At 39.8% G+C, this 15104-nt stretch overlaps 1 protein-coding gene across 2 annotated transcripts in view; it reads left to right on the forward strand.

The window, feature by feature from the left end:
- pip5k1bb (phosphatidylinositol-4-phosphate 5-kinase, type I, beta b) overlaps positions 1–15104 on the forward strand; it is a 68850-nt gene that overhangs the window by 47047 nt on the left and 6699 nt on the right. For both annotated transcript variants that reach the window (XM_088630062.1, XM_088630061.1), the window contains exons 8-13: positions 6997–7202; positions 8120–8203; positions 8596–8644; positions 8908–8992; positions 10079–10234; positions 13862–14006. In XM_088630062.1, coding sequence (XP_088486188.1) covers positions 6997–7202; positions 8120–8203; positions 8596–8644; positions 8908–8992; positions 10079–10234; positions 13862–14006 — 725 coding nt within the window. The remainder of the gene's footprint in view (positions 1–6996; positions 7203–8119; positions 8204–8595; positions 8645–8907; positions 8993–10078; positions 10235–13861; positions 14007–15104) is intronic.

Consider the following 15104-nt stretch of genomic DNA (forward strand, 5'->3'; position numbering starts at 1 on the left):
AGGTGGATGCTGCACATTGGTGGTGGTGGAGGGGAGTCCCCATTACCTGTAAAGTGCTTTGAGTGGAGTGTCCAGAAAAGCGCTATATAAGTGTAAGCAATTATTATTATTATTATTATTATTATTATTATTATTATTATTATTATTATTATTATTATTATTATTATTATTATTACACATATCATAGTTATCAGGGTACGCAGAAACAAATATTGGATTAACATATAATTTAAAATGTGTAATCTGTGATGAGTGATATAGTGCTGGAAAGCTTATTACACAAACACAGTTGTCCTTCACCAATACCTGAGGTCAACCCTGTAAATCTTTACAGATTCAAAAGAACATGTTTTAAGCATGTTGTACAATACAAGAAAAGAAGCTGAGGCAATAAAGGACTAACCAGCAGCAGAAAAATCACATTGATATACCAACCCACAGATAGACAGAATCTGTGTAACAGTAATGCATGCATTTATCAATACCAGAATGTTATATTTGGTTACGTTTTCTCCTTGTTAAGTCTAATCTAGCATTTTTTTCCTATAAGCATGAGGATTTTACAAAGACTTTATTTAGTATGTTTTTCAACCACAGAATGACTCCTCTGCATAGCTGGTTGTTCTGTGCATAGCCCAATAGCTTCTCACTCCTCTTTTTTCAACTCTGTTTGCCTCTAGACTTCATAATCTATTAATGTCTGAGCAGTTCATTAATTTCCAAGGGATATTCTAATGTGTCAATGAATATTTATGAAAATGTCTCGGTCATCAGCAGTCCTTTCTACCATTGGAAGGAATGCAGTTTTAATGGTTCTCAATATTTATAGAGAGACATACAACTAGGTGCAGTCACGTAAAAAAGGCAAAGTTTTTTTGGAACTAGAATCGAATCTGAATGCAAATGATAATTGTTGGAAAATGATGAAATAATTTTGTCCCAGCATCATGAGATTTGTTGGAAGAGATTCCATTTTTCATTTTTAGTTTTAGGCAGAGTTACGGAATATTTATTGTAGAATCAGCCTTTTTGATTTTCCTTGCTAACCACTGGCTCTTTCTACAATATAAGTACAAAAAGGGTTTCATTTCTAAATGCAATACATGGCAGCTAATTTGAAATATGTATGTCTAAGATTTGAATGTGTTCAGATACTGTTTAACTGTACAGAAATCCTTTTTTTTTTGCCGACAAGCAAGTTTCAGAAAAAAAGTGCTTAATAGAATACAGCCTCTTTGTCACTGCAGTGTGACTCTTCTGTCTGGCATTCCTGGAAATCTAGGCTGGTGGCTCAATGACACTGGGACGTGGGACAAACGTGTCTGTTAGGGAAGAGGGTCTTTATGTGCTGCTCAGACCTTATTAAAAATAAGCTTTCTGTTGCTGGTTCCCTCCTCCAAACTACTAGCCTTGTTTCTTTAATGAGGACATCTCCTCTCTCAAGCCCCAGCTATCATCACTGCTCTAATTGTTCCCACAGATGCTCTGAATAAGTGGTTATGTATTGCAAACTGTGTGTTCCGGAGGGCCGCCAGAGGCATTAAAGTAGGGCAGGGGAATGCGTTTACCTGACTGATGGGTGTAAAAATTCTGATAAGGGGGTCTCTTGGTGGAGAGGTGAAACTAGTCTACTCTGAAGCAAGGTACTAATTCCCTTATCATTTAATTAAACTAATGTTTGATGGACAGTGTGCTTATTCTAGCTGTGAATTTTTAAGACTGTCATTATCAGCATAATCCATCTGCCAATTGTTAAAAAGTCCCATAATATTTGAAGCCAGTCGTGTCTAAATCAACACAATTTCCCAGTTTTTGGTTTAACACCAACTCTTTGAAGATTGATGTATTTTATATTTTATAATAAATCAATTTTTTATTCTAAAACAGAGTTGTAGAATATAACTAATTCCATATAAGTGCCTTATCACCCGTACAACATCTCTTGAATTACTGTGCATCATTTTAGTCTATAAACAGACTACAGTTCATTGATACTGAGGCTTGACATTTTTTTCTTGCTAAAATTTCACCCATGGAATGAAAAAGAAGAAATACAGAATGTGGTTGAAATGAGTGTTAAAGCTTGGGTGTCCTACATCACAAATTTCCTCTATTGTGCAAAACAAGGGAATTAATAAATGGAAAGACAAAATATACTACAGTGACTGACTTGAAACAGAAATTAAAAAAAAAACTATGTTTCAGATTATTTTGCAAAAGAAAACTAAACCTTCAGCTTGCAGGACAAAAACAAAGCTTTCCAGTTTTTTTTTTTATTACGATTAGCTGCAATTTTAAAAGAAAGGATAAACAAAAACCAGAGTTTGCACTAAAGAACATATAACATGTGCTTAACTTCTGTAGCTTTCTTTAATATACTCTCCTCTTTTTAGTCAAAATCCATTAATATCTCCTGAGTGTTTTGAGTTAATAAGCATAAATTGAATAACGTTCTGTCGCATAAAGTAGGAACTGTTTAAGGCAAGTTCAATAATGTGAAAATAAAAGCCAATTTCAGCAGGATGTCCACACAGTGGTGATGCCAGGGTTATGGACTGGAGTTGGCCAGGGTATCATAAGCTTGCTGTATAGAATTGACGCCTATGGCTTGTCAGGCATCTTATGAGTGAAGCCTGCATCTGCTTCAATCATTGTAGGACTTCAAGTTTTAAATCCTTCTAATGTACAATATTATACATTATACGTAACATTACTCATTTGAATCCCACGCTTTTAACTAAACTTCCTAGGATTTTTATGCCCTTTGCATTGTCCTGCCACCCTATTGTCTCAAAGACCTGAGCGATCTTTCAGAATCAGAATCTTCACAACTTACATAAGTTGTTGATCTATGGGATCAATGGTTCTGTATTTGTTTGTTTGTAATGTATGTCCATGCTGTCTGCATGGAACGCTTCATACTTGTCTATATTAAATGGCATCTGCCAGGCATGTCTGAACCCTTCAGTTCTATGTTCATACTTTAGAATTTCCTTCATAGTGTCTACGTTTGCCTCCTATTTTACCATCTACAAACATCACTAATTGAATCAGTGACTATATTTTAAGTGACTGTAACAGAAAATACTGCAGATTCTTCTAGAAATATTTTTTTACTCACAGCCAAAAGGCAGAGTTTGTTTTATTTCAATTGTTTTTTTGTTCCCAGGTTTGATTTTGGATTTGATGTGGTGGCTCACAGCTTTGAAAACTAAGCCCTGTGTTGATTTTTGTCTTGTGAAATTCTTACGCTACACTTTAATCTTTTGTCCTTCAAAATGGAACTGGTTCACAACGTGGCTGTTTTGAATAGAAAATATGGAGGCATTCAGGATGTAAATACAGAGGCCCCTTTACACATTTAGAGGATGCGACCTGGTGCTCACACGCAGGCAGCTAATTTGCCAGTCAAATGTACTTTTTTGTGTTGTCACTTCTTTACTCACTTGGATTATTTCTTTGATGGTTAAAAGTCTTTTAATGTTCAGACGGATCTCACATGAGAATTATTTCCTGTACATGTCTAAAATTTGTAAGTGAGCTGTTCAAAGTCATATCCTGAGTACCTAATTCATCAGAAATCTCTCCTCTCTCCTATTTTTTATGTTCAGTAGCTGGAATGTACAGTACATTAAGGTCTTGGAAATATATTAATAAACATCATCACATAAAAGGTGAAAACCTGAGTCATAAAGTATTGGTACATCTCTAGGGAAGGGTAAGATAATGGGTTTAGAAGAGGCTTCCCTCCATGAGTGCAGAAGCACCTTAATAAGACACTTCTGAGTCTCAGAGAGGTGAAGGCCTTGGAGCAGGAGAGGAGATCGTGATAGTGGATGAGAATATGGAGTCTGATGTGAATTCCCTTTGCAGAACCAAGTGGTTGTGCTGCAGAGGTGATAAGTCTGCACATGGTGACACATCCAAGAATCTCTTTTTAAATTCACGACAGTGGTATTTCCTTGTAGCTCAGCAAGCCTCAACCTTCTCAGTAAACTGAGATATCCATTGAAAATCCAGTTGTCTGTGGTAAGTGGTGTTGGTTGATCAGTAGGTGGCACTCTTTTCTCTGGACCAGAAAAACCAGAACACCAGTATGGTCACGGGGAACACTGTGCTATAGAAAACATAATTCTTCCGATACCCCTTTGGGTGTGTATAATCTGGCCCACCTAAAGTTCCCCCTAATTTGATTAATGAAGCTGATTGGCTGTAAAATGGGGCTCCTGGCACGTAATGGATAATGCACATCATGTAGGTGGGTTCTGTACTTCAGTGGTTCATGAAGTATCTACCCTCCTAGATGTGAAAAATATAGGTCATTAGCCATACAGTATCACTCTGCAGCTCACAACTGGCAGCCCACTAAAGCTCAGCAGGTGTGAGCCTGGTCAGTACCTGGATAGGCCAGGTACTGACCAGGCTCACATCTGCTGAGCTTCAGTGGGCTGCCAGATGTGAGTTGCAGCCCTGGGAAAAGCTAAGGTTGGTGCTGGAAGAGGTGTGAGTGGGGCCAGCGGGGGGCGCTCACCCTGCAGTCCATGTGGGTTCTAATGACCCAGTATAGTGACGGGAACACTATACTGTAAACAGGCGCCGTCCTTTGGATGAGATGGAAAACCGAGGTCCTGACTCTCTGTGGTCATGAAAAATCCCAGGGTGTTTCTCGAAAAGAGTAGGGGTGTTACCCCGGTGTCCTGGCCAAATTTCCCATTGGCTCTTACCAATCATGGCCTCCTAATAATCCCCATCTATGATTTGGCTTCATTAGTCTGTTCTCCTCCCCACCAATAGCTGATGTGTTATGAGGGTTATGTGTTATGAGGGTTCTGGTGCACTATGGCTGCCGTTGCATCATCCAGATGGTTGCTGCACAGTGGTGGTGGTGGAGGGGAGTCCCCATTACCTGTAAAGCGTTTTGAGTGGAGTGTCCAGAAAAGCACTATGTAAGTGTAAGCAATTATTATTATATATAGGCTGTTCAGGTTTTTGAATGGTGTGTCTGGAGATGTTCCTTATGGGAGTAATATGAACCCTTTTCAAGCTTTCACACAGTTCAAAATACCCAGTTGAAGCATTTTGCTTTATGTTCATAAGCACAGAAATCCCTACCTCTTCCGACCAAATGTCTTTTTCCACTGGACTTCCAATGGTCACTTTTCCATGAAACACTGCAGTCATTGGTGATGGTCATTGCCAGTTACATACATTTGTCCTGGGTATGTTTATTGTTCTTTTCTTTTCACATGGAAATGAAACTGGGGGAAGATTTTGTACCCGAAATTATAGATCTATATTTCCAGGTTAATTCTTTCCTTGACAGAAACAAAACCATCTCATATTTTTTCCCACTCTTTCAAAACAGCTGCTAATGAAAGCCAGGATTATAAATATGCTGAAGAGCTTACCTTGACCCTTCAACTAATTCACCGTAGCAACAAGACAGCACAAGTATTCATGTCGGTTTCCGGTGTTTGCTAACCTGTTAATTTCTAAGAATTTCTTTCTCCTTCGATGCAGAATTTCAGCATTGCCTGTTTCATGTCACCATATTTTAATGAATTCTGAATGTTTTTTTTGTTATTTGCGCGCCATTCCAGTACCAGCTAGATCTAGAACAGGGGTGCCCAACCTTTTTTACTGTAAGATCTACTTTTTCATTTGCCAGTCTAGCGCGATCTACCAGTGTGAATTTGAAGCTCGGATATAGGAAAAATAGACTGTAGGCACATCAGTACAATAACGATACCATCACTAAAATGACAGCAAATAAAAAGCAAGTGACTCATGTTACAATGAACAAATAATGTTCCCTATTTTAGAAAAAAAGGATATCCTACCTGAATGTGAGCATTGGCACTGAGAAGCTTACTTGAGAACACTTATTAATTTTTTTTGAACGTGTTGACACTGCTGATCATGTCGATGACATTTTTATTGTGTCCCTGCAGCTCGACATTCAGCTCATTCAGCAGTTCAGTCACGTCTGTTAGGAATGCTAACTCCAGACGTCACTGGTCATCCTCTAATTGGGCATATTCACTATGTTTAGACGACTTGAGAAGCTCGGATTTCAGGCAACAGCTGTCTGAACCTTGCCCAAAATCTTTGTTTTTGAAATCTCCAAACAGCAAGTCAGCAGCCTCAGCAAACACTTTTTTATTACTTCACGATCCCTGACTGACCTTTTAAGTTTAGCCAAACCGTGGCTCACACGGAACAATGTGATGATTGCCCCTTTCGCTCTTGTATTGGGCCTCCTGAAAACCGACTGCTTCTAGTTGAGATTTTAAGTTTTCCACTTTCCTTTTCCGTAACTCACTTTTAGCATCATACGTTTTGTGTGCAATTCTGAAATGGTGTTCTATATATTTCCCTTTTTCGCGTACACTCTAGCGTTGCAGATTTGAACGCGAAAGTAAAATAATAATAATCATGCTCCCATTCCTTGTGGTAACGGTGAGTTTTCGGTCTCTTTGCTTCATCATTTTCGCTCAAACACTACAACTATCAAATAGGCAATCAAACTGTAGGTGAATTTGTCACGGCCAGTCTGTTTAGCTCCACTATACCATGTAGCGAATCTGGGGGTCGTGCGGCAATAGCCAAGAGAACGTTTTTGGGTAGCGCACACAACACTTTATTTACGGAGTTCCTGTAGCCCTTTTTTCAGTATCACGCAGGGAAGAGACTTTTACAACCCATTCGACAAGGGTTAAACACACACAAGAGCAGTAAAATGTATGACATTACATGCATAGATCTGAATGAAATTTTAGGCTATCAAAAAAGGTAAACAGTCAAAGAGCCCATTTATTTTTTGCCAAACATTGCGATCGATCGACTGGCAATCACTCAGCGATCGACTTCTTGGGCACCCCTGATCGAGAAGCTTTGCGAATTGTTATGATTACACCGTTTTGTTTTTTGCTGCTGTTTGCAGTTTTGTTTGAGTTCTTTCTCTGCTTAATAGTCATGTTCCATGCATGCCTTTAGGTTCTGGAAAGCTTTAAGATCATGGACTACAGTTTGCTGCTAGGAGTTCACGTGCTGGATCAGTGCCCGAAGGAGAGGGATGGGGATAATGCACAGGCGGCAGGGGATGGGAAGCGCCCAGGAGCCCAGAAGGTGCTGTACTCCACCGCTATGGAGTCCATCCAAGGAGGAGGCAAGTCTGGGGAAGCAGTGACCACTGATGACACGTAAGTCCCACTTGGCAGTGAAGTCCGGTGTGAGTCACATACAGTCCGACTGGTCAATGCCATTGTCTTCATGGCTGCTGTTGGAGGAGTCTGAGTCAGTGAGTGGTCCACCCTGCCTTACATTGTTTCTATCGTTGTATTGGGCCCAGCTGCTCAAATGGCAGATTTTTCATAAGCAATGAGCGGTACATAAGACGTTAAAATCACAGTTCTATGGAGTACAAAAGGCAACATTTAAATGTCACATGCAGGAGTCGGGAATGAAGAGTGAATTATTATGGAACCAGGATAATCAAGAGAAATGTTCCAATGAAAAAATATGACACAGGAGTCCTGCATAAATTACCCAGCAAAAGCATCGTTTATTGTTCAAGATGAGCTCTGTAGTCTAGATCGAGGTCTTTGTCTAGTGAGCCATGGGTTTTCACTCTCGATGGTGGAAAAGGTGACTTGCTGCATGCTTGTCTCAAGAAGACACATGCGTTCAATGGTACTGGTCAGGGCCCGCGGTTCTGTCTGATACTAATAAAGGACATGCCTGTTCTGTGGCATGGAAACCCTGCTGTTTGTGTTCTACACTTGCAGTGATAAAGGTAGCAGATGATGTATAGGACTGGAAGGCTGTGCTTGAAGACTTGTTTCAGAAAAGGTTCATAATCTCTTGCATACTCAACACAAAACCATATACTCACAGTGGGGATGAAACAGATGAATTGCAGAAGGTGGAACACAGAACAAAAGAGAATGATTGAAGTGCAGCAAAAAGCCACACACTGACTCTGCCCTTTCTTATTCCTATTATAACAAGATGAAGCTTGACTCTCATCGGCTGTGTGTCTTTATTTCAGTAATATATAAACAGTCGGATGTGACAGCTCTCTTAAAATACTTATTTCCATTTTGTATCATTCCTACAGAATGGGGGGCATTCCTGCCAAAACACACAAGGATGAAAAGCTTCTTATCTTCCTTGGTATTATTGACATTTTACAGTCGTACAGGTATGATTTTTGTGTTTGTACTTGAAAACATATCAGTTGAAATGTTAAGACTGGATCAGCTGTGATGCTAAAGATTGCTTTAGAATATTTAGAATAAGTGATACTAGACATTAATGTCTTTTTGTATCTTTACTAAATTAATAGTAATGGAATGGTTTGTGCTAGTCTTTATCATTTTCTTTATGAGAGTCATCCCACAGTTTGTTGTGGTTCAGCAGTTACATTGTCTTATGGTGTCTGTAAGCACTGTGCCAGCTGTCAGATTCACCATCAATCCTCACCTCTGGCCATAACAACAGACAAGAGAGCTTATTTAGTGCCAAAGCGAAACAATTGAATTTGTTTTTCTATTACTTGGTGAGATCCTTATAGGTTCTTCATTTTTTTTCAAGGTTGATTAAGAAGCTGGAACACTCCTGGAAGGCTCTTGTATACGATGGTGTAAGTTATTAAATCTTTTCATTATTAAAGCATTAATTGCGTCTTATAACCCTGGAGCCAAAGTTTTGTACTATTTCATTGAAGGCAATTAATGGAGATAAACGTTTCTAATTTTTCTTGTAAAAGAACATAGAAATTAAATGATTTAATGTAGAACATGTTTTATTGAAGGTACTGTATTTCTTTAATTAGCTTTATGTTTCATGTTTTTGTGTTTTTATTCTGAAAAACATTACAATTACTGTACATTTTCTATCTTGTAGGATTCGGTGTCAGTACATAGGCCTGGCTTCTACGCAAACAGATTTTTAAAATTCATGAGTACTAGGGTATTCAAGAAGATACACAGTAAGTGTTCATCAGTGATTCTTTCCAACTGTTGCAAGTGAAAGATGTTTTAAATAAAGTGTTGCACTTTAAATGTCGCAGTCAATGACATGTTTATCAGAAGAAACTAAAGTCAGGTTCCTATTCCACATCTCGATTTTGTCCCCACTAATTTCCATAAACATATTTTGCCTGATTATATCTACATAAATTTACAACACAGAGTTTAAATTTGCCTCACGTGTTCCAAACCACAGACGAGAGACTTAAAGTATTGAAACTTGGCAGGTTCCCTCCTCCTCGTTTCTGCTGTTTTTGCTGTATACAATTTCTGTTCAGAAAACTGCAGGCCCGGCCTGTGTGAAAGGGGAGCCTGGGGAGCGAGCTGTGTGTAACCTCAGTGATACTCTTCATTTCTTATCTCAGAGGAACGGCAGAGGCCGTTTTTATGCCTTTATCCCTCTTGGTTGCCAGCCAAGAGACTGAAAAATAAAAAATAAGACTAGAAAATACATTAAAAATGTAAAGTTTGCTAACAAATCTACCACAGCCTGTGCAGCAGAAACCTTTAAACGGAGCCGCATTTACTGCATTTTACTGTAACACAAAGATAGTGCGATTAGAATTGTGTAGAACACTTTCAATATATATCATGTGCGTCTTTGAATTATGGAAAGGAAATGTGGCTGTGGCTTTGCTGACGGTCATTAAGCTTACATTTACTGGTTTTGTATTGACTTACTGGCTGACCTAAATAACACAAGGCCAAGTCTAAACAACAAGGAAACAAGCACAGCTGTTCCAGTGCGAATTCTATTAAAAAAGAATATTGAGGATTACTTTAGAAAAAGATTCCTTGTACGTACATACACGCCACAGGCCTGTATCACGTACCTAAATGAAACTTGTATGTGTGAACGATTTCTTGATCGTTCTGCTGAGTTGATAATAATTTCTAACTATTTATAATAATAATTCTCTTTCTACATAATAACAATGTGATGGCAATAACTGCCCCCTCCCCCATACCCACTGGAGGTGGGGATTCTCAAGGTCCTGCAGCGTTTTCTTCCACGTCGGTGACGTTCTCCCCTCCGCCTCCCCCAGCTATCAAATGCTCTCCGTCGAAGAGAGCGCGGAACTCCATCCCAGCGCTGAAGGCGTCCTCGCAGGAGATCCTGTCCTCCCCGAACGAAGAGCGGTGCGAGGAGAGGAAGGACAGGCTCAGTGGCGCCCGAAGCCTCGCCAGCCTGGATGGACAAGGTACAAGAACCAAGAACGGCCATTTTGCAAAATCCGATGCTTCATCACAGTCGCAGGGCCCGACGTGCTTCACAGTGATGCTCCATCTGCAATAAAGCTCGTACGTGGGTTGCTTATGGGGAAAACAGCTAGGGCATCAGGACATTAGGGCCGGGGTCACTAATTTCATTATTCACCTGTATGAGCTGGCAGCCTTGAACTCTCCTTTAAACGCAAGGCATCTCCGTCTCATCAGCCCTGGCCTTCCCCTGACTTCAGCCTGACCTTTCTAATTCTATTATTAAAGCTCCTGAGTGGCAGTTTTTTTTTATTTTCATTGATGTATAATGTTGACTGTTAAAAAGGCAGAAACCCAGAAAGTGAATGACTAATGAAAAGTCCAGTTTTTGTTTTTTTGAGCTTTTCAGGGCTCCTCTTAGCGTATTTTGGCAAAACAAATACAGGGAAACCTCTCAATTGGGGTTAAGGGCCTGGCTCAGGGGCCCAATGGAGTAGGACTCCTCTGCCGGATGCGGGATACAAACCAGCAACCTTCCAGCCACAGGCGCAGATCCTTAGCCACAGAGCCATCGCTCCGCCCCTAAACATGCTTTCAGTTTTGACTGGCGAGATTAAATTGGAACAGAAGATAACCCTGTAGTTGTATCCATGCATGGAGTCCTAACCCTGACCAGCTTTCACAATCATCCAACAAACTGTAACAATTATTAGTGGTGCTTGTTGTCTGTGGCACCAGCCCCGCCTGGAAACATTACCTGGCCACCCAGCGAGATACCCATGTGGCTTGAAATGAAACTAAGCTGCCACACACTTTGCCATTCTGATTTGGACCAACTGTTATTTTATTGTTAACTTATTGTCTTCTACAATGTGTGATATACTCAAGTGTTCTAAAGGTGCAACGCGATTTGCAAGTATTTTATCGCACTCTTTCTCTGGGTCCCTGTTTCTTTTGGTGGCATATGATGATGTATGAACATGAGAAGGTGCCTTCCAGTAATGAAAGATCCGGACCGTAAGCTAATGGTTGACAAAACTGAATGTGGGATTTCAGTGGTGGTGGTAGATATGGCTAGAATATACTCCTGTAGTGTCCCCTGTAGTGTGTGGGTTGCAACATACTGCAATAATGCAGTGAGTCATGAAACCTCTACTTCCTGACAAAAAAAACTGTCAGAAAGTCTTGCAGCTTGCCAGTATGGGCCATTCTGTAGTAGTTTATAGCATTTTAAGTTGGTTTCTGCTCTACCTCACAAATTACTTCAAAGAGTGCCCTAACATTCAACACCATACCAATGCCAAAAACAACAGTTCTTTGCAAGGAAACATACAGTATATCAGTAGTATGCATGTAGGTTGATATACAACTAATATAACAAAAATGAAATGTTCTATTCTTTAGCATTTAATGAAGTAAAAAATGCATTTCAGTGAATAATGCCAATTTGAAGCCTTCCTGCAATCCTAGAGATACTTAGAGAACAGATTTGTTTTAAAAAGAAACACCCAAGTTAAATGTTGAAACAAATCAATGGATATACTGTATGCAAAGGAACAAGTAATAGGTTTATTCCATGCTGAAAAAAGAAGAAAGAGAACTTCTTCTTCTTTCCTTCCTTCCTTCTTTCTTTCTTTTTTTCAGCATGGAATAAACCTATTACTTGTTCCTTTGCAGCCTACGCATGCTGACGCAGCTACCCACCTGAACTACTACCGATATACTGTATGTATTTAGTAAAAAGGAAAATAGATTTTTATATTAATTAAATGGTATAGACATTCATAACTGATGCTAATACACTTGAGTGACTTTGCTGCATAAGCACTAAATCACCTCATTAGAGAGATAGCTAACCATGCACAGGTGATGTGTTGATTTAATATACCAGATACCAGTATTTGAATGTCAAGCCTATGGAAAAATCAAGAAAAAAAACACTGAATGGGACCCTTGTGCCCCATTAATCAACAGAAAAATGTCTTGGATCCATCAATATTTTGGAAGTGCGTCATCTAGGATGTTCGTAGCCAGAAATGTCTAATCTGGCAAGATGATACAGAGGAACAAAGTCCATCAAGCCAATATCTGAGATAGATACCCTGAGTCACAACACCTCACCAAAATTGTGGATGTTCAGGGATGAAGACCTGGAAAAGAGTGTCTATCCACTACAAAACCCCGCTTGTACTGATTGGTGGCAAACTGAATGCATGGCACTGCATTGATCAAGTCCTGGCGCCTCACGTACTGTCCTTCATGTGAACTCAACTTGATTTGACATTCTAACTGAAAAGTGCAGGTCCTCAACATGTAAGTTATTCAGATGGTACCCTGCTGGCCAGACTTGAGCTCTTTTAAACATTTCTCGGATGAACAGGGACAACATGTGCCGTCTAGGCCTCAGAGACCAGCGAAATGGCACTTGCCTGTGCAGGATATACTAGAGGATTGCGACTGAATACCAGAAGTCAGAACCTGGTACCTGGTGCAAATCAATACAGGTCTACAGTTTGCGTTGTCTCAGACAGGGGCCACTATACAGGCTATCAATCTGTCACTTTCACAGGAAACCCACTGTTGAACATACCTGTTGATGACCAGTTTTAAGCAGCCTAATGAATTTACTTCTGTCATGTCTGTTCAATAAATTGACAACGCACCTTCTACAAAGTCACTTTCCTGAATATCTTGAATATCTTGAATATCATGTGTTGCAGCTGTAATTGATAACTTTCTTTGGATGCTCAGGGTATATTTTTTAATTTAACTATGACTTGTTTAAAGTTATGGAAGGTATCGTAGCAACAGCACAACGTCCTTCAGCGGCAGTTTCTAAACAGATGTCAAGCGAAGTTATTTGTTCACATGTGGTGGCTTTTATTCTTTCCATTCTACAAAGCCCACTGCCACTGAAATTCAACAACAGCAATAATGATACTCCTGTCCTTGCAACTATGTAAACCATGGCTCTGTAGTTTTCAAAAGCTTTGGTTACATGCCAGAGACCTTCAGAGAAAATGTGGCAACATGTTCTTTTTGAATGGCAAACCTTATTTTTTTATTTTTTGACTGTTCTATCTTGATAGTAAGTCATAACAATATAAAGATGTCTAAGCTATATTTCCTATTTTTTGTACTAAATGCTAAACTAAGTTAAACATACTTTAACAGCACAACCCCAGGGTTTGCGAAATGGCTCAAATAGTAAAACGTCTTACAAAAGTTTACTTTTTGAGACCTGCAATCCGAATATTTCTGATTCATTAGCTGTCCATTCCTGGGATACCACTATGGGCATCACACAGTCCCCTGAGCATCACCATAGTTGGGAAGTGTGAGCTACTCCTAGGTTTCTACCCAACAACATGTTTATCAGATTCATCTTGAAATATTACTGATCTTCCCAACAAACATGTTTTTAAGTATTAGATTCACAGGGCTGGAGGGGATCTTCTTCCCAGGAGCTGTATTGGCACCTTCTGAGGACTTTTCTGGTACAGCTTAGGTCTCGCAGCAAATTTAACAGGGCTCTTGCTCTGTCCCTAGTAGACGTTAGTATCGCAGCTGTCGAGAGCCCAGTAAACCGATCCCCCCTTTTTAACCACACACTGCATATTCTGTTTCAGTGTTTGGGTCCTATCTTCAGCCTGACCTCGTTCCACAGCCTCCGGCTCTGTTTGAAGCCGCCTCCATGGTAACCACCATCTCGTCCTCTTCCTTATACGGCAACGAGCCCAGCCTGGCGGGTGACCCCGACGACTCCGCCTACAGGTGCGTCTCGGACAGCCTCGGCAGCCAGCTGCATTCAAATTAAGGCAGTTCCAACCGAGTTCTGCCAACATGTATTTGATTAGATGTAATTTGATTTAGGTCTAAGCATGGTTCTTCTTAAAAGCCCTCAATTAAATGTGACCTTCTGGTGCAGCTTTTTACCCGTATTGCTCTCCTCGGTTTGTACATTTTATATGTCGATTTATTTTCCGTCCCCTTAACTATTAAATATTTAAGTGGTTCTCTTAACAGTTAATTCTCTAAAGACATCGTTGCAAGTTAAACAAAAGGTTTCTGACTCAAGGGTAGATCAAACAATGAATCTAATACAAACAATTAAGAGCTGCCAGGGCAACTTTTAAGAATTCAAGAGCTTGCTTTATACCCATGCAGTCCCTGGGGGAGCGAGGCTCTTGTCTGACATTGTAACATTGACGTCACGACTCATGAGTTCCTTAGAAAGCCCTGCAAATGTAGTAGATCAACAGATATGCAGGCCATCTTTTGCAGACGATTTGCTAAGTTAGTTTGGATGTGTCATTACAAAACAAGTCTACTTTGTGATACTGTGTGGATGTACACAGGACTTAATGCTCTTTGGATGGTTTACATTGCCTAATTACACTTACATAAGCAATTGCTTGTAAAGCACACTATCTACCACTCTAAACTTGAAAGTTGCTACATATTAAAAACAATGTATTAAACTGCAGGTATTAAGAACATTCTGAGCTTGCATTCAGTGGGGTGGGTAAAAGCAGTTTTCTTCCAGCTGTGAATAATTATTCACACCTTGTAACTATTTTTAGTACAATGACGTAAAGATAGCAAACATCTGAGCATTACATACTATTACTCAGATTTATTAACATTCGGCTATTTATGCACAGAACAAAAGTAACCCAGTGGAATACATTTTTCCATTTAAGGATTATTTATGGTGTTGTACTTACTGTAGGATACCCAGATATTCTTAATGTGGAATGAACAATGCTTATCTGTGCCCATCTCTCCAAGACTAGTGCGATTCCCTGCCTAGCTCGATGTGCTGTGGAATATATCACCTGTCGCAGGTTCTGCTGTTGTACAAAGAGGAAA

This window comes from Lepisosteus platostomus, chromosome 4 (assembly GCF_059453375.1).
Source record: "Lepisosteus platostomus isolate fLepPlt1 chromosome 4, fLepPlt1.hap1, whole genome shotgun sequence".
Lineage (NCBI taxonomy): Eukaryota > Metazoa > Chordata > Actinopteri > Semionotiformes > Lepisosteidae > Lepisosteus > Lepisosteus platostomus.